General features: G+C 40.1%; 1 protein-coding gene across 1 annotated transcript in view; it reads right to left on the reverse strand.

Moving 5' to 3' along the window:
• Positions 1-19,056: 19,056 nt before the first annotated feature.
• DPYD (dihydropyrimidine dehydrogenase) overlaps positions 19,057-21,164 on the reverse strand; it is a 955,731-nt gene continuing 953,623 nt past the window's right edge. The window contains exon 23 of the mRNA XM_055402118.2: positions 19,057-20,487. Within this exon, the coding sequence (XP_055258093.2) occupies positions 20,317-20,487 (171 nt within the window). The 3' untranslated portion in view covers positions 19,057-20,316. The remainder of the gene's footprint in view (positions 20,488-21,164) is intronic.

Consider the following 21,164-nt stretch of genomic DNA (forward strand, 5'->3'; position numbering starts at 1 on the left):
TATGGATGTGAGAATTGGACCACAAAGAAGGCTGAGTGCAAAAGATTTGATGCTTTCTAATTGTGGTGTTGGAGAAGACTCTTGAGAGTCCCTTGGACTGCAAGGAGATCCAACCAATCCATCCTAAAGGAAATCAGGCCTGAATATTCATTGGAAGGACTGATGCTGAAGCTGAAAGTCCAATATTTTGGCCACCTGATGTGAAGAACTGACTGATTGGAAAAGATCCTGATGCTGGGAAAAATTGAACGTGGGAAGAGAAGGGAGCAACAGAGGATGAGATGGTTGGATGGCACCACTGACTCGATGGACATGAGTTTGAGTGAGCTTCGGGAGTTGGTGATGAACAGGCAAGCCTTGCGTGCTGCAGTCCACGGGGTCACAAAGAGTCGGATACAACTGAGCGACTGAACTGAACAAAACTGAAAGGCCTGAGAGTTCAGACTCCTTGGCTGTTCTGTTTCTTATTGTACAGTCTCTGTGAGTGGAGGTGGTAGGAGTTTACCCCAAGATGTGGAGCTAGTCCGCTGTGTGTGCTAAGCTCCCAGGACTGAGCTTCCAGCCTGGAGGACTTCTAGCAGGTGGGTGCAGCCTCTTCTGAGACTGCCTGCCTTTGCCTGCAGAGAGTAGATGGGTGATAAGGTTAAGATGACACAGACAGCTTCTCGAGTTGTCAAGTAGGAAATGTGCATCTCCCCTCCAAGTTTTCTTTCTGAAGGTTAAGGTACATCAGGTTGACAATAATCAGTCAAAAATATTTACTAAGTGTCTATTGTTTTCTCTTCACAGTGCCAGGCCTTAGGGGCATGCAAAAGAAGGAGATATGTTTCTGCCCTGGGAAGATGAAACAAACAAACTTAAACAATAAACCATTTCTGCAGCTAAACCAGGGCAGGTAAGTGTGGCTGGTTTGATTGACAGTGGGAAGACTTGGGGACTGACTTAGTTAAAAGAGGAGGAGAGAGGTGTGACCAGATTTGGTGAGAGGTTCTAGAAACCTGTAAACAGGGAAGACACTTGTAGGTATGCAGGAGACAGGGAGGCGATGGGAGGGATGATGGGGCTGGTCTGTCCACATGGAGAGCCCTGCTGGAAGGGGCAGCTGTTTATAGATTTAGCTCAGGGGTCACCAAATCTTTCCTGGAAAGTGCCAGATCATAAATATTTCAGCCATACTGTCTCTGTCATAACTAGTGACTATGAAACTCTGTTGCCACTCTGCTATGCAACTTGTTACCCATGAAAGCAACTATAGACTGTTCAGTTAGTGAATGAATGTGGCTTTGCTCCAATAAAACTTTATTTATAAAAGCAATCTGCCTAGGTGTGGCCGCTGAGGTATGACAACCTCTGCTCTAGAACTGATAGTTGTTGGATCTGAGTTTTCAAAAAGATACAGAAATCAGGTTCATGATATGAAATACGTTGATGTCAAGAGGTTGACTCAGTAAAACTTTTAATGCCATCTGATATGAGCAAATTTGTTTCTATGGCTCCATTGTGGCCAATTTGCATGCTCGGTACGATTTGACCTAGGCTTGGGGATAAACAGGATTTGATAGCTGAAAGGAGAAAGAAAAACTTTCTAATAAAAAAGAATAGCATGAGAAGAATTATCCAGAAACTGAAGGTGCCCATGATGAGAGGTTTAGGAGTATAAACCCTAAAGCCATCTACTTGCCATGAGACCTTGGATGAATGACCTCACCTCCCAGGCTTGGATTTCCCAATTCTGCATATAAGAATTAAATTAGTTATTATTTGTAAAAGTGCTTAAGATAGTCCCTGGCACAGAGGAATCACCAAACAGCTATTGAGTTAATAATAATAAAAAGAGATGTTAAGAGAACTTATAAATTACAAACTAGATGTTTAGGCCAGCTAACTAGTATGAATGAGTACATAAATTTTCACTCATTGTCCATTTCCCATTGATATGTGTGTTTTATTATTTGTAGTGGTAGAGATTAGTGAATGCCACACAGGCAGATAACTTCCATTTGGTCAAAAGTCAAACTCCACTCCTGACTGGTCACTCAGTCTGCAAACATGTCCAAAGGACCAAGATAGACTATTCATACCAAATAGGAAGAAGAAGAAAGAAGGAACCTGGAAGGAAATCTAGTATATGCTAATTGTTCCAACAGGTATCAGAGTTCATACCAAAATCCTATAAAGTATGATAGTCTTCTCATTCTCTGAGTACAGTAGCCTGCTGCTGGTAAGTGGCAGTGGCATAAACTCAAATCCAATCTAATGTCAATGCTTGTGTCCTTTTGTAGCTGTGGTTTTCAAAAGGTATCTTGTGGAACTCTAGAGTTTAGGAGAGTGACCATAAACTCCTTGTGAGCAGATTTTGTCTATCTTTACGCTGAAACCACCAAGGCCTAGAACACGCACTGTGTGTGTTTGTGTGTGTGTATGTGTGTGCTCAATTGTGTCTCATTGCAACCCCGAGGACTGTAGCCCACAAGGCTCCTCTGTCCATTGGATTTCCCAGGCAAGAATACTGGAGTGGGTTGCCATTTCCTACTCCAGGGGATCTTCTTGATCTAGGGATTAAACTCGCATCTCTTGAATCCCCTGCATTGGCAGGTGAATTCTTTACCTCTAGTGCCACCTAGGAAGCGTAGAACATACACTGTGTATGTGTGTGCTAAATTTCTTCAGTCATGTCTGACTCTTTGCAACCCTATGGACTGTAGTCCACTAGGCTGCTCTGTCCATGGGATTCTCCAGGCAAGAATACTGGAGTGGGTTGCCATGCCTCTTACAGGGAATCTTCCCGACCCAGGGATCGAACCTGCAGCTCCTACATTGGCAGGCAGTTTCTTTACCACTGAGCCACTGGGAAAGCCCCAGCACATGCACTAGGTATTTGTTTAAAAAAATGAATAAATACATAAAGGAAGGGAGGAAGGCACGAGGGCTTTTATTCTTGGCCTGTTTCAACAAGAGAACTTCACCTTGCATCTGTTTTATCCATTTGGAAGCCCCTGCAGTGCATGTCACTGCCTCCCCTCAAAAGCACATTATCTTGCCTGTAACACTGGCAACAAAACTCAGTGAATGTTTAAGCCTCATTGCTATGTTACTGGATAGGGTGTCTCTTCTAAGCCTGAGCTGAGATTAGAATCACCTGGCAAATAGAAGCCCTTGAGCCTATGCTTCAGGAGCCCAAAATTACCAATCAGCATTTCTAGGACTGGCCCAGCCCAATCCCCCTGGGCCCTCTTTCTAAAGGTGTATCCAACCATGCCATGTGTTCCATGCAATGTGGGACTGGCTATTGGGAGGAAGAGAATTTTTTTCCAGTGACCTGAACATTTGCACTAAAGGATTTGCAGGCATGTCTAGGTCACTGACAGATACAAACAGGGAGAGAGAGAGAGAACAGAGAGAAAGGCTCAGGCTGGGAAGGCAATTTCCATTTGAACTTTTGCCCCAGGCACCATAAATATCAGGGCAACTCACTGGACCCCTTTAACAGAAGGTAATATAAGGAGTGAGGGCAACTCCTATTCTTTTTACCTAAAAGTAGAGCTGATATCCCCTAGAGGAGGGCATGGGAACCCACTCCATTATTCTTTCCTGGAGAATTCCACGGACAGAGGAGCCTGGAGGGCTAAGTTCATGGAATTGCGGTTGGACATGACTGAAGCGACTTAGCATGCACACACAGAATTGATATCATACTAAGAGGATTGAGAGCTTTGCTAACAAGAGGATGTTTTGCAGTGGAAACTCAGATGAGCAGAATCCAGGTTTAGACTGAGGGGACCCTGGTGTCTCCAGGCACACGGCTGGCATGTAGGAGGATGCAGGAGCACATGGCCCCTTGGAGACAGATGCTAATCTTTCTGCTATTGTAGGAAGTTGAGAATGGGGTGTACTCTTAGAAAAGGGCTGTCATAGGTAGGCTTGTGGGCTTCCCCGGTGGCTCAGCAGTAAAGAATCCGCATGCAGTGCAGGAGACATGGAGGTGCGGGTTTAATCCCTGGGTTGGGAAGATCCCCTGGAGAAAGAAATGGCAACCCACTCCAGTAATTTTACCTGGGGAATCCGATGGACAGAGGAGGCTGGCAGGTTACAATCCATGGGGTCACATAAGAGTCAGATATGACTGAGCGACTGAGCAACAACAATAGGTAGGTTTGGAGGTGAAAGCTGGCTGTTAACATTTATTTCATAATGTTAATGTGACCTCATTGGTCCACACAGTGACCTAGTGAGGCCTGAAGATATTCAAATCAGGTGAACATTCACATAAGTGCTATTTGATTAGCTCAGTGCTCACAGTTCAGCGTGTGTCCCCACTGGAGACACCCTCACTAAAATCCAGCCCTTCTTGCAATAGTTCTCTTTAAGTACCCTTTGTAATTCTTTGGATGAGGGTTTTCTAAAAGCCTATTCTATTAGGGAGCCCCAAAACTGTAATTTCCTTCGAATGAGTCCTGTTAATTTTGTGACAGCCTTCTCAAATATCAACACCACACTCCTTTGGTCTGTAGGGGGGCTTCATAATGAGATGGATCCAGAGGGACAAAGAGCTGCCAGATACATTAAAGAAGCCAGTGTCCCTGACTAAGGAAGGACTTATTAATGATTTTAGTCCCAAAGGGAGAAATACACAGAAATTCCTCAGAAAGAAAGAAATAGTGATGGTGAAATCAAAGCAACCCAGATGGCCTATAAACAGGCTAATTATGAGGAAGACCCAGAAGCAACTCTGAAGTTTCTTCCCCAGCTGCCTTTGGAGTCTGCCAGGTAGCCAGATGCTGGCAAGGCAAACATATCTTCCACAGGTCATCAGCAAAGTGGTGCCAAACATTAAAGCAAATGACAACCCCCTAGGATACTTCTTATGTAACAGGGAGTATTTTAGATCTTTATGGATAAAATTCTAGAGGGTTTAGAAACCTCCATATTATTCAATGAATAAAAATAATTATACAGATTGTTTTTGTTAATGGAAAAGCATAATTATGAAATGCTGCATATATGGATCTGTTCATACCCATAACCACAATGTCAGATTAAGGAAAAATGGTATTAGCACTTTGTCAGTCTATTATAATCGAGAGACAAATGGCAACATTTTGATGAATAATGTCATTTAATGTCAGAGTTTTCTTTCAGTTCAGTTCAGTTCAGTTCAGTCGCTCAGTCGTGTCCAACTCTCCGCGACCCCATGAATCACAGCACGCCAGGCCTCCCTGTCCATCACCAACTCCCGGAGTACACTCAAACTCATGTCCACAGAGTCGGTGATGCCATCCAGCCATCTCATTCTCCGTTGTCCCCTTCTCCTCCAACCCTCAACCTTTCCCAGCATCAGAGTCTTTTCCAGTGAGTCAACTCTTCGCATGAGGTAGCCAAAGTATTGCAGTTTCAGCCTCAGCATCAGTCCCTCCAATGAACATCCAGGATTGATCTCCTTTAGAATGGACTGGTTGGATCTCCTTGCAGTATAAGGGACTCTCAAGAGTCTTCTCCAACACCACAGTTCAAAAGCATCGATTCTTCGGCGATCAGCTTTCTTCACAGTCCAACTCTCACATCCATACATGACCACGGGAAAAACCATTGCCTTGACTAGACAGACCTTGGTTGGCAAAGTAATGTCTCTGCTTTTTAATATACTATCAAGGTTGGTCATAACTTTCCTTCCAAGGAGCAAGCGTCTTTTCATTTCATGGCTGCAATCAGCATCTGCAGTGATTTTGGAGCCCAAAAAAATAAAGTCTGACACTGTTTCCACTGTTTTTCCATCTATTTCCCATGAAGTGATGGGACCAGATGCCATGATCTTTGTTTTCTGAATGTTTTCTTTACCATCTTCAAAGTATCAAGTCCAAAGCTTGGGGCAGACTCTGAAATAAGAGACTGGGATTGAAAAGCTCTGCTCAATCTCTTGGCCCTGACCAGACACAACACCCTGACAGATATCCGAAAGCAAGGAGTGCAGGCCTTTCTCCCTAATTGAGTTTGGTGATTTCAGCAATGTCTGCAGAGAAGCCAGGCGCCTGACTCAGGATGAAGATGGAGACAGAGGGTGGGAAAAGGAAGTGTGTGGGGTTCGTATTTTAAATGAATGGATCAATTTAGCCATAGGCACAATGATGTCATTAAAGGCATCTTGCAGATTACAAACTGATGTTCCCATGAGGTGGAAAGATTAGTGCCCCCATTCCCAAATCCAGGTATTATTCAGGTGTCATTTTAAATTATGCCTGATAGGAAGAGAGAACCAGGGCTTAGTCTAAAACTTAGAAGAGATTTCTAGCTGACCTTTGCACTTTTCTGGGCTCACATATTGTTATGTGATTTTCTGATATACCTACCAGTTTCCATCATCGTACTCTGAGTTCCCTGAAGGGAGGAACCATGTCATTTAATTCAAAATCTTATTCTGGGAGGCGAAAGAATGATATCGTCAACAAATAAAGCTGGGACAAATGAAGAGCCATATGCAACAGAATGAAGCTAGACTCCTTCTAGTTTTTTAGACATTATACCAGAAGTATAAGCAGCAACATAAAGTAGATAAATCAGGTATTGTCAAAATATTAAAAACTTTATGCTTCAGAAAACACTATCAAGAAAGTGAAAAGACAACATATGGGATGAAAAGAATTTTTCCAAATTTTATATATGATCAGGGACTTGTATCTAGAATACACAAAGAACTCTATAACTTAATATATTAATAAAAAAGGCAACCCAAGAGTCCCTTGGACAAAAAAGAGATCAAACCACTCAATCCTAAAGGAAATCAACCCTGAATATTCATTGGAAGGAATGATACTGAAGCTGAAGCTCCAATACTTTGGCCACCTGATGTGAAGAGCCGACTCATTGGAAAGACCCCGACGTTGGGAAAGATTGAAGACATGACGAGAAGGGAGCAACAGAGGATAACATGGCTGGATGGCATCACAGACTCAATGGAGTTAGGTTTAAGCAAACTTTGGGAGATAGTGAAGGGCAGGGAAGCCTGGTGTGCTGCAGTCCATGAGATCGAAAAGAGTCAGATATGACTTAGCAACTGAACAACCAAAGCAGAGATAATAATACACACATGAAAAGATATTTAACATGATCAGCTATCAGGAAAATGCAAATCAATACACAAGGAGATACCATTTCACTTTTCTAGGTGACTATAATCAAAAGGACAGATAATAACAAATGTTGGTGAGGATGTGGAGATACCAGACTTTCATACATTCTTGGTGTGAATGTGAAATGGCGCAGCCACTTTGGAAAGAAACCCAGTAGACCCCTGAAATCTCAAACATAGTTACCACATGGCCCACCAATTCTACTCCTAGGAATTGTTCCCAGGCATGCACCCAAGATAAATGAAAACATGTCTACACTAAAACTTGGACATGAATATTTATAGCAGCTTTATTAATAATAGCCCAAAATGAAAGCAAGACAAGTGTACATCAACTGATGATGGGTAAATAAAACATTGATGTATCATGGAATATTATGTAGTCACAAAAAAATTAAACTACGTGCTACAAGATGGGTAGGACTCTAGAAGATTTTGCAAAGTGAAATGAACCAGTCATAAAGAACCAAATATTATGTGATAACATTTATGAGATGTCTGGAATAGGGAAATCCATAGACAAAAAGTAGTTGATGTTTGCTTGGGGTCAGGGCAGAGAGGAATGGGGAGTGACTGCTAGTGGGTATGGGATTTCTTTTGGGGGTGATAAAATTAATAATGGTGATGGTCACACCACTCTGTGAATATACTAAAAGCTAGTGAATTATATACTTAAAATGGCTGAATTTTTGTGTTATGTGAATTACATCTCAGGGAGGGACTAATGCTAAAGCTGAAACTCCAATACTTTGGCCACCTCATACGAAGAGTTGACTCACTGGAAAAGACTCTGATGCTGGGAGGGATTGGGGGCAGGAGGAGAAGGGGACAACAGAGAGTGAGATGGCTGGATGGCATCACCGACTTGATGGACATGAGTCTGAGTGAACTCCGGGAGTTGGTGATGGACAGGGAGGCCTGGTGTGCTGTGATTCATGGGGTCGCAAAGAGTCAGACATGACTGAGTGACTGAACTGAACTGAACTCAAAGCTGTTAAACAATCTATTATGTCCCTGGCCTACAATATGCCAGACCCTCAACCTGGTCATGGGAATGCAGATATGCATATGGCAATTGCTAGCAACCTAATGGACTCATGTGTTCATGCATGCTAAGTCAGTTGCATCTGACTCTGTGTGACTCTATGGATTAGGAGCCTAGACTGCCAGGCTCCTCTGTTCATGGGATTCTCCAGCAAAAACACAGAGTGGGTTGTCATTTCCTTCTCCAGAGGATCTTCCAGACCAGGGACTGAACCTGCATTTCTTAAGTCTCCTGCATTGGCAGGCAGTTCTTTACCCCAGAGCCATCTGGGAAGCCCAATACACTCATAAGCACAGGCATAAAGAGCAAAGACGTTATTAGGAGGGAATAATTAACTCTCATCTCTGGGCATACACTTGGGAAGAGGGCTTAACTTCTTGAGTTAGTTTTTGAAAAAAAGAAATTTAGTGTGATGTGATGAAGAACAATATATAAAGAGGAAACAGCACTTGCTAAAGTATTGGGGTGTTTATATATATATATATATCTTGGTATAAGGTTCATTTTTAAAAATTCTATGCTAAAAAAGGAAAAGATAAAGACATTTAGAAACCTTTTTATTGGGCAATTGCTCTAGCATTGTTGAGAGGTAGGAGGATGTTGTGTGTTCACTCTCTGTCATGTCTGACTCTTTGAGACCCCATGGACTGTCCACAGGATTCTCCAGGCAACAAAACTGGAGTGGGTTGCTATTTCCTCCTCCAGGAATCTTCTTGACCCAGAGATCAAACCCAGGTCTCGTTGCTTTGCAGGCAGATTCTTTACCATCTGAGCCACCAGGGTACTTAATGATCTCAGCCTGTTTTCCCTTCTGTATACAAGTGAGAAAACAGGCTGAGATCATTAAGGGCCATCCACAAGAAGGCACATCTAGGAGGCGGAGCCAGGATTCAAGCACAAGGAGTTTGATTCCAGACTCTGTATTCTAAATCAGTACACCACATCACCGGTCCACAAGATTCTGTTCACCTGGTATATATTTGCTGTGAAGCAACCTTAGTCTTCCCCAGATTGACTTAAGGATGCCTTTATATTATTTCCATAGTAGCATGATCAACATTTTATTAGAAGAAAGTTACTGTGTATTTCTAGTTATTTTCCCTTTACACAGTGGCTGATATCTACTGGTTATTAATAAATACATGTTGTTCCCAACTCTATTGCTAAATATATCTTCAATCCATTCCTTCCTCCCTAACTGCACTATTGCTGTCTTATCAGTTCAAGTTCTCAAAATTTCTTGTTTGAGTGGCTGCAACAGTACTGTAATTAAACTGTGCTGCCATACCCATTATCATACCTCGTGGTTTGAAATACTCCTTGTCAGCCTTTGTCTGTGCAACCAAAATACTCCTAGAGTCTCCCTGTTGATAAAATTGATCTGAAAGTTAAATGTATATACTTTTGGGTTCAATTATTTCATAATTTGGGCAGCCCTGCCACCTGAAATTCTTTAATAACTGTTATTTGATAAATGTGGAGCTGTCTGTGCTATTTAATGCATGGTGATGAAGAGTGTTGATTTGTAAACACCTCGTGGCTGAGTGTTGGAGAAGGGCATGGCAAACCACTCCAGTATTCGTGCCTGAAGAATCCCATGGACAGAGTAGCCTGGTGGGTTTCAGTCCATGGGGTCACACAGAGTTGGACACGACTGAAGCGACTCAGCATGCACACATATTTGGCTGAATGTAAAAATGGTTGACACGATACTAATATGCAAAGGATGGTTTTCTTTACTGTTGTTGTATCAAACAAGCCATCTAAAATTTTCAGCTGCCTGACAAATTCCATATGGATCTGTTTATAGTAATGAACATCTTCTCTAAGGAAGGTATTTTCTAAATTCTCTGAAACTGACAGTCATTCATTCATTAATCTGTCACTTAAGATGCAGAAAGTAATAAACTTCCTTTCCTAAATAAACAAATCCTTTACAATGCATAAAGATTAAGAAAACTATGTTTCTCATTTTGCCTCAGCATGAAACTTGTGGGCTAGATTTTATTAACTCCTCAATTACACAATCTGGTTAGGGGCCTGGCAGCTTCAGAATTTTCTATTTACAAAAATTGTTAGTTAGCATCACTGACTCAGTGGACATGGATCTGAGCAAACTCTGGGAGATAGTGACGAACAGGGAAGCCTAGTGTTCTGCAGTCCATCGGGTCTCAGAGTCGGACACTAGTAGCTGAACAATAACAATTCTTTCAGTTTTTTCCTATCTAGTGGAGTTGCACCTTATACTTTAGCTTTCAATACCTCGATGACAAATTAAATTGAACACATTTTCATACATTTTATTAATTGATAGAATACCCTTTTTATGTGTGGCCTCTATCATGGCTTTTGCCCATTTGCTGTATTGGTAGTCCGTGTTTTCCTTAATGACTTGTAGGAGTTTTAAGTCTCCTACATGAGTCCTTTGTCAGCTGTATGTGTTTCAAATACATTTTCTCACTTTCTAACTTACCTGTTCATTCTCGTAGTGGTCTTCTAATGAAAAGAAATTCCCAATTTTTAAGAATTAAAAATAAATTTATTTTTGGTCATGTCTTATGGGTTGTGGGACCATGGTTTCCCAACCAGGAATTGAACCTAGGCCCACAGCAGTGAAAGCATGGAGTCCTAACCACTAAAGTACTAGGGATTCCCAGAAACTCCTAATTTTAATGTTGTCATTATCAACTTTTCCTTTCATGATTATGATTTTTGTTTTCTGCTTATTAAACATTTACCACCATATATCCATAAAATGGCTAGCACCCATGCCCCAATATAAAATGCTAACAAGGGTGAAGAGGAATCTGAATCCTCCTGGTGAAGTATGAATGGCTATACTCATTTTGGAAACTATTTTAGAAAACAAATAATAATAAACACACAATTCCTATGATTAAGCAATCCCATTCATGGCTATTTCTCAAATGAAATGCATACATATATGGATCAAGATGAATCTTCATGGAAACATTATTTGTAACAGTAAGAAAGACTACCAACGACCTATACTTTCTTCAATAACAATATAGCTATGAAATTATGATACAGTTATGCACTGTAATACTACACAGCAATAAAAATCATCAAATTACCATTACATCCAATAGCATATATGACTCTCCAAAGGCTAATATCATGTGAAAGACATCAATCATTAAAATATATATATATATAGACTTCTGTGGTGATCCAGTGGTCAAGGTTCCACTATGGGGGGTACAGGTTTGATTCCTAGTTGGGGAACTAAGATCCTGCTTGTAGCAACATGTGGCAAAAAGCAAAACATACTGTGTGGTTTCATTTATATAAAGTTCCAACAAAGGTAAACCAGCATGGTGTTAGAGGTCATGGCAATCGTTACTTTGGTGGAAAATAAGAAGGCCCAAGGAGGATTTCAGAGATGTAGGGAGATTTTTGACTTGCATGGAGATTCAATGAATATTGTTCACTTTGTACAATAAGCTGAAACTTACAACTTGTGAAATTTTCTGCATGTGTTACATTTTAATAAAATAAGTTTATAAAAAATAAAATGAGCACATAAGACAAAAATCATATTAAAATTCTTTTTGGAAATATTTGTCTCTACATTTTATTTTCTCATATCCTACATATATCAGTGTAATCTGCTATTTCTTGGGCACAGATCAATGTTTAGTTTTTAGTTCTAAGGTCATGTGAGTTTGTACTTTAGATTTTTTTTTTTTAATCTTAGGTACTAGGTTCTAGAAACACAGAAATAGTATGGACCTTAAAAATCACTTTTAAATCCCTTGATAAAGAGCTGAAGTAGAGAAGTGAAAATAGAAGTAGATATAGAAACAATTCTTATTTCAGAAGCAGAATTGATAAAAATTGGCAAAGGATGGGAGGAATGAAGTGGGACAGATTGCAGTTGAGTTTTATTTTTTGGTCCATCCATTCACCCAAATTTGGTAACAGTAGAGGCATAGGAGACAGAGCCCACAGAAGGCTCCTGATCCTTGCAGAATATGTTTCTCTTATTGCTCCTATAACAAATGACCACAAATTAAGTTACTTAAAGCAACACGAATATTTATCATCTCACAGTTCTGGAGGTCAGAGTCTAAAATGTATCTCCACAGGTTAAAAACCAGGGATGGGCTGAGCTTCATTCCTTTCTAGATTCTCTAGAGGCAAGTCCACTTTCTTACTTTTTCGAGCCTCTAGAGGTGCTTTCTCTTCCTGCCATGTGACCCTGCTTCCATCTTCAAAGCCTTAAGTGACCAGTTGAGTATTTCTCAATTGCATCACTTTGACATTCTTTCTCTTCTGCCTCCTTTTTCCACTTCTTGAGGACTCTCGTGATTACATTCAGCTCACCCAGATAGTCTAGGATGATCTTCCTATTTTAAGGTCAGTAGATTAGCAACAGGAGAAGGCAGTGGCACCCCACTCCAGTACTCTTGCCTGGAAAATCCCATGGACAGAGGAGCCTGGTGGGCTGCAGTCCATGGGGTCGCTGATGGTCGGACAAGACTGAGCGACTTCACTTTCACTTTTCACTTGCATGCATTGGAGAAGGAAATGGCTACCCACTCCAGTGTTCTTGCCTGGAGAATCCCAGGGACGGGGGAGCCTGGTGGACTGCCGTCTATGGGGTCACACAGAGTCGGACACGACTGAAGCGACTTAGCAGCAGCAGCAGATTAGCAACATCAATTCTATCCGGTACTTATTTTCTCCTCTTGCCGTGTGTTAGTTTTCAGTCATGTCAGGCAGCATGACAGTCGCTCACTCACTTGCCATGTAGCGTGATAACTTCATGGGATCCAGACATTAGGACATGAGCTGTTTGGGAAGGGGACATTATTTTGCCAACCACACAACATGATATTATTTGTTGTGATACAACAAAGATGATGTGAACTTTGAGCTCCAAGGGTCATATGTGGAACCTGACAATAAAGCCACATAAGCAGAATGAAGAGATGAAAGAATCTGAGTTCTGTTGATGGCATTATTTGAAACTCTGCATCCAACAAACACTACCTCTGTGTATTTAGGTGTGTAAGCCAATAACATTCTTTTCCTAAAATAGTTTGAATTGGGTCTTCTGTCACTTGAAATTAAGCTTCCTGAATGATATGGGGCAAGAAGGAAAGGAAAAGTTTATTGTTATTTTAATGGGCAATCCTGAGTGACTAGAAGAGGAGAAAATCTTCAAAAACTGCCAGTTGAATATGAATTTGAATTCATTAATGATAGTGGAATAGAGAAGGCAGGGACCCGGAAGCCTCTTGATGTTTGCAGAACACAACATATGGAAAAGCACTACATAAATTCTGTAAATAAATAACTGTACAGATACATTAATTAAGATAACTCACTACTGTAGAATTTATCAGTGACAAAGTGGCTTGGCTTCTTCAATGGCATGGCAGTTTACATGCGTATTAGAAGAATGGTAAATATGAGGACAATGATAAACAATATCAGAGTTCATAAATGCTGTAGATCAGTTAATGAAAGGCAAATATATTTAGCGGGACAACTAGCCATGCAAGTTTCCAAGCTAAATGGGACTATTCACTTCAAAAATGTCATTTGTAATTTTAAAAAATTAAGCAGAAAATTTGTATTAGTTAATAAAAGAGGGAAAGAGGTACCATATTAATTAATGTTATCATATTAATTAGTGAAACAGTGAGACTACATGAATCTCCCAGGATCATTAAAGATCTGGTCAAAATTTTTACTCTGCATGCAGTTAGCTGAATTGTGTGCATCTGTGGATAAAAGGGAAAGTTACAGCTCTGGGTGGATAATAGTGTGTCTAATGGCTTTCCTGTTAATTGAATTAACTTCATAGGACAGAATTAGACCAGATCCTGCCAGGTAATAAGCTCATTTTTAAGGTCTATATCTTAACCCTTTCAGACTATGGTTATTACACTATTTCTTCAAGTAATTAAATGGCACCTTAAGACCACAAAAAGTGAATAAAGCATCTGCAAATATTCATAATATAAAAAAATAGATAATACCCACTTAGCAAAATGATCTGGAAGAGAAAGCATCATCTGAAAGTTAAGTCAGCTTAGCTTCATTTCTAAATATGACAATTGGATAACTATATATACATATATATGCCAAAGAATGTTCAACTACCACACAATTGCACTCATCTCACACACTAGCAAAGTAATGCTCAAAATTCTCCAAGCAGGGCTTCAATAGTACGTGAACCGTGAACTTCCAGATGTTCAAGATGGATTTAGGAAAGGCAAAGGAACCATAGATCAAATTGCCAACATCTGCTGGATCATGGAAAAAGCAAGAGATTTCCAGAAAAACATCTATTTCTGCTTTACTGACTATGCCAAAGCCTTTGACTGTGTGGATCACAGTAAACTGTGGAAAATTCTGAAAGAGATGGGATTACCAGACCACGTGACCTGCCTCCTGAGAAATCTGTATGCAGGCCAAGGAGCAACAGTTAGAACTGGACATGGAACAACAGACTGGTTCCAATATGAGAAAGGAGTACATCAAAGCTCTATATTGTCACCCTGCTTATTTAACTTATATGCAGAGTACATCATGTGAAATGCTGGGCTGGATGAAGCACCAGCTGGAATCAAGATTGCCAGGAGAAATACCTATAACCTCAGATACGCAGATGACACCACTCTTATGGCAGAAAGCAAAGAAGAAGTAAAGAGCCTCTTGATGAAAGTGAAAGAGGAGAGTGAAAAAGTTGGCTTAAAACTCAACATTCAGAAAACTAAGATCATGGCATCTGGTCCCATTATTTCACGGCAAATAGATGGGGAAACAGTGAGATTTAGTTACTTGAGCTCCAAAATCACTGCAGATGGTGACAATAGCCATGAAATTAAAAGACGCTTGCTCTTTGGAAGAAATGATCAACCTAGACAGCATATTAAAAAGCAGAGACATTACTTCACCAACCAAGGTCTGTCTAGTCAAAGCTATGGTTTTTACAGTAGTCATGTATGGATGTGAGAGTTGGACTATAAAGAAAGCTGAGGGCCAAAGAATTGATGGTTTTGAACTGTGGTGTTGTAGAAGACTCTTGAGAGTCCCTTGGACGGCAAGGAGACCCAACTAGTCCATCCTAAAGGAGACCAGTCCTGAATATTCATTGGAAGTATTGATGCTGAAACTGAAACTCCAATACTTAGGCCACCTGATGCAAGAACTGACTCATTGGAAAGACCCTCATCCTGGGAAAGGTTGAAGGCGGGAGGAGAAGGGGACGACAGAGGACAAAATAGTTGGATGGCACCACTGACTCGATGGACATGAGTTTGAGCAGGTTCCGGAAGTTGGTGATGGACAGGGAAGACTGGCGTGCTGCAGTCCATGGGGTCACAAAGAGTCAGAAAATGACTGAGTGACTGAACCGACTGAACTGAGATATGTTAAGTTTCATCACTGGGTTCTTTCATTTTTATTAGTATTATTAGTTATCTTAACTCTCTTTTTAAAAGAATCTTGATTTTCCAGCTGCTTGGAATGTCTTTTTCCCGACTGCTAAGATGATGAATGAATGCTTCGATGGTCATTCCACCAGTTAATACTAAGATAGTCTGACTCTGAGTCTAACAAATGTAGATTTTTTGCTAGTAGCCTTTTATCTCTTTAAAGCGTATTTGAAATTTCTATGTTCATAAAGAATAGCAACACAAATAATATCTCATGTATTAAGTGCAAAGCTATCATCTTCATATCACAGATGAGGAAATTGAGGTTCAGTGGTACAGCTAAAGTATCCAAGTTCATGCACTTGGCAAGTGGCAGATTTAGGTTCTAATAATATGTGTAAGATGAAAAATGTTTTTCATATTTGTAGGAAGGTTTGAGAGGTGCGGATGACGATGGGGAACACGGACTGGAGGCTGTGTAGTGAGGGGAGCTCAGTATTGGGTTTAAATATGGACTTTGCCCTCTTCAATGTATGCTGCTGCTGCTGCTAAGTCGCTTCAGTCGTGTCGGACTCTGTGCGACCCCATAGATGGCAGCCCACCAGGCTCTGCCGTCCCTGGGACTCTCCAGACAAGAACAGTGGAGTGGGTTGCCATTTCCTTCTCCAATGCATGAAAGTGAAAAGTGAAAGTGAAGTCGTTCAGTCATGTCCGACTCTTCACGACCCCATGGACTGCAGCCTACCAGGCTCCTCCGCCCATGGGATTTTCCAGGCAAGTGTACTGGAGTGGGTTGCCATTGCCTTCTCTGCTTCAATGTATGGTCTTAGGTAAATTGTATTAACTCTTTGAGCCTTGGTTTTTCATCTATGAAATAGGGCTAATAACCTCTAGTCTGATTAGGTTACTGTATGCTTAAATGAGACGTTTTATTTACATTTCAATTTTGGTTTGTTGCTGTTGTTTGGTTGATAGAGTTTTTAAAACAATGGTAAAGGAATTTCCTCTGCATTAAATGTGTGGCATATAAAGAATTGTTGTTTAGTCTACTTTCTAGTTTTGCATTCCAGTTTCCTATGATGAAAAGAACATCTCTTTTTGGTGTTAGTTCTAGCAGGTTTTTTAGGACTTCATAAAACTTATCAACTTCAGCTTCTTTGGCATCAGTGGTTAGGGCATAGCCTTGGATTCCTGTGACGTTGAATGGTTTGCCTTGGAAACACATTTTCGACTCTTTTGTTGACTATGAGGGCTACTCCCATTTCTTCTAAGGGATTCTTGCCCACAGTAGTAGACAGAATGGTCATCTGAATTAAATTCGCCTGTTCTCACCCATGTCCATTTTACTTCACTGATTCCTACCATGTCAGTGGTCAATCTTGCCATCTCCTGCTTGCCCATATCCAATTTACTTTGATTCATGGACCTAACATTACAGGTTCCTTTGCAATATTTTTCTTTATACCATCGGAATTTACTTTAACCACCAGATACATCCACAACTGAGCATTGCTTCCGATTAGGTCTAGCCACTTCATTCTTCCTGGAGCTATTAGTAATTGCTCTCTGCTCTTCCCTGTAGCATATTGGATACCTTCTGACCTAGGGGGCTCATCTTCCAGTGTCATATCTTTTTGCTTTTTCATACTGTTCTTTGGATTCTCTCGGCAAGAATATTAGCGTGAGTTGCCATTTCCTCCTCCATTTCCTCCTCACGTTTTGTCAGAATTCTTTACTGTGACCCATCTGTTGGGGTGGCTCTACATGGCATGGCTCATAGCTTCACTGAATTTTGCAAGCCCCTTCAACACGATAAAGCTGTGATCCATGAAAGGGATGTAAACAATATTTACAGGTGACTTTTTTGTTAATATGCAAGTCAACAAGAATTTTTAAGTTATTTTATTGCAGTGATAGTCTTTCACATGAGTAATATAAGACAGACCTCTGATGGATCCTCAGACAATATTAAGAAGATCTTAGTAACTGTCATTTTATTATTGAAATTATGTATAAAGTATAACCTGATTATATGAGCTCCAGTAGAAACATATTTTTAGGTGAACCGATGTTAAAAATTTGATGAACTCATTATTGACAAGGGAACCAGTAAGCTTTATAACTTGTTCTAGTATAAACATTTTAATTTCAAAATAACAACACATAAGAGAAGAGACAGAAGATGATTTGTATTCAAAACCTATTTTCTAAATTGTTTCATTATAGGATGCTTTTAGGTAAGTAAGAATAATTGCTTATTCAGTAAGTTGTTTAATTATCCTGTATTATTATTATTTTTTATCCTTACAATAACCTTGGGAATTAGAAACTGTTTTAATGCCAGTTTTAAAGATTAGACAGTTGAGGTTGGTTGTCTCAGGTAACAAGCAATTAAGTGACAGGCAGATATCAAACTCCAGAGAGTGTAGTTATCTTCCAACTTTGGCTAAAGCTCAGTTATGTAAGGGACATATGTTTGGAATAGTAGTGGGGGGGCCTTAGCAGGAGAGTATTGTATTCCGTTTTAATGGCGGTGGTTTAGTCACTAAGTCATGTCTGACTCTAGCGATCCCATGGACTGTAGCCTGCCAGGCTCCTCTGTCCATGGGGTTCTCGAGGCAAGAACACTGAAGTAGGTTGCCATTTCCTTTTCCAGGGGATCTTCCCAACCCAGGGATCGAACCCAGGTCTCCTGCATTGCAGGTGGTTTCTTTACCAGATGAGCCACAAGGGAAGCCCAAGAATACTGCAGTGGGTAGCCTATCCCTTCTCCAGCAGATCTTCTCGACCCAGGAATCGAAACTGGATCTCCTGCATTGCAGACATTCTTTACCAACTAAGCTACAATGAGATTGTATTTAATTTGTTAACACATGAAAGGATCTGGAGGTTTTAATAATGGTGGAGGAATATGATGGGACAATCACGTTGGCAAGTAATGTATCATAACACCCGAAAAAGTGAGCAGGGATGTCAGTAGGGATGTCAAATGACCTGTTAGGAAGTTATTACAAGAGCTGGACAATACATGTTAGAGGAATGAACTATGGCAGTTTCTACAATTTAAAGCTGGGGAAAGCTTTGGGGAATGTTTTAGGAGTAAAATTATTGGACATGGTAACGGACTGGATGAAAAAAGGGAAGACAAAAAGTAGAAGTAACTATTTTGACTTTTGAAATTGAGTTTGAAATGCTTAAATACAGCAAGTGGTCAGATACATGGCTAGAAGTCCAACTTGGAGGTATAGACGTTAGTATCATCTGTACAGAAGGGGTGATCGATCAGTGTGGAGGAGTGAGAAGAAGTCTCAAGGACACCTTCATGAGATCTGAACTATTATATGTATTACTGAATGTGAATGGAATTTACACCAGAGTTAACCCCAACTACTCTACCTCAAAATCTAAATGGTTGACATGAGATTGTATTTGCAAAAGAGATAGCAAATGAACATGTCATTTAAAATGCTTTATAAAATTTTATTTAATATTATTTGATCATACAGATTTTCCAGTAAATGTGCATTTCTAAAACTGCATAATCAAACATTTATTTTTTTTTCTTGATCTTGCATTTGTCATAGAAAGGTGCTATGGATGATCACATGAAGATTTGCTACTTATGGATTCATATTAAAATATGCTATAAAGAAGAGATAAACAAATTTATAAGATGCTATTTGCTGATTTTGAAAATAGAGGAATATAAAAATATTATTTGGCAGTAACAGAAAATACCATTTCTTTTTAAATTACTTTTGAAATTCAACATGAACACTAAAATAAAGAGTTGGTAAAGTGGTATCACCCATTTAATATATCCTACCCATACTCTATTTCTCATTGTTGAATAATGAAGCACATGACCCCACTTCTGTATAATCTGTGCTGTGTTCAAACATTAATTGCTGGGATCATGAAGGTGACTATATTAGAAGCAGATAGAACAGATCTGTGCACAGCAAGAGTGGCTTTAACCAGAGTTCCATCTTAATGTCTTACTTTGTTAGGAACATAGTTTAAATGTTTAAAGAGTAATGTCATGTTGATTCATTGGTAGCATTTGGACACCCATCTCAGGCCTGAGTGGTGAATAGCATAGCTTGATACAAATGGTTACTGAACACTCTTGCCTTCAATATCCAGTTATTTCAGTGAAGAGACCTGAACAAAATGTTTCCCAAACCCTCATTGGCTTTCTTTTCCTACCACAGTAAATAATTATTTGACTTCATCTGAGCTTTATGGAGCTAATTACTTTTGCTTAGAAACAGAGTTAAAATTAAATGTAATTTTTAATTATAAAATGTTTCCTTGGAAACATTTGCTTGTAAGTTAAATTGTACTTTGTTCTAAAATACTTAATTTCCCTTACAATTAGAAATCAAAGACAGAACTCAGCATAGGGCAATTTGGAAAGTGTAGCATTAATTGCTACAAAAAAGTTAATTTTTTCATAATGGACAACTGATGGTGAACATCCAATTAACTGCGACATAGTTATATTGAACAATTCTGCTCAGAAAAGAATTATTCTATTTTATGACCATTAATTGATCACTGGAAGCATACATTTTTAAAATTTAGAAATTTCTTTAGAAATAATCTTTTTTTAAATTTAGAAATTATATGTTTGTTTGAATTTAGAAAAACCTGAGCATAATGATCACAATTGAAAAGATCAGCATAAGTAGGTGACCTCGAAGTTCACTGCAACTGTTTCACAAATCACCTTAACACACAGGATTCACAGCCAAGGGCAAGCCTCTCTTTGGTTCATAAGGTGTTGTCCTGGAAACCATTTTGATGCAGTCGATAATAGGGCAGACGGAGAGACACAGGGTACAGCCTGTACAAGTATCAGTAATGGTGGGCAGGTGGGTTTCAGGATCAAACTGGATAGCCTGCAAACAGAAATAAAGAGTCTTGCTGTCACTGCCCACAAAGGGCAAGAACGCCCCTATTTTAGCATCAACGTTTTTCTCCCCTGCAGGAGAGCTGCACTCAGAGACAGCTACGCCCAGCACTGTGGTGCAGCTATAGCAACAGTTGAGCTGCTGGAGAAGAGGGGGGGAAAAAAGGGAAAAAATCCTTTTAAATTAGAAACACTGTTTAAAATTCCTTAGAGGTATTATCTTGCTTTGTGTGTGGAAAATATTTCATAACATAGTAACTCTCTGGTTTCCTGCGTTGTGAGCAGAGTGTTGGTCCTGCCAGTCTGACCATGACCTGGTGGGTCGGCTACCTGAGGCGGGCAGGGCGCTTCCACACCTTGTCCCTTTCACACTCCTGGTTCTCAACAGCAGAGAAGTGTCACTGTCAGATGAGGCAATGCATGCACTTGTTTGGGTTTCATATTATGGGTATAGTGCTTACAGAAAGGCAATAGAAAAAAAAAAAATTAGCTTAAGAGCTAGCTTTCAGGTTTGAGGGTTTCCAAGCTGATTCGAGGCATTCCTCCACCACCAAGGGGAAAAGCACTGAAAGACAGGAGCCTGGACACCTGGCTTCTGGTCCTGGCCTGACACTCTTCAGCTTGGAGAACCAGGATAAGGTTTTCAGTTCTCAAAATGCTCAGGAT

This window comes from Moschus berezovskii, chromosome 4 (assembly GCF_049115385.1).
Source record: "Moschus berezovskii isolate FMDL1 chromosome 4, NW_MosBer_1.0, whole genome shotgun sequence".
Lineage (NCBI taxonomy): Eukaryota > Metazoa > Chordata > Mammalia > Artiodactyla > Moschidae > Moschus > Moschus berezovskii.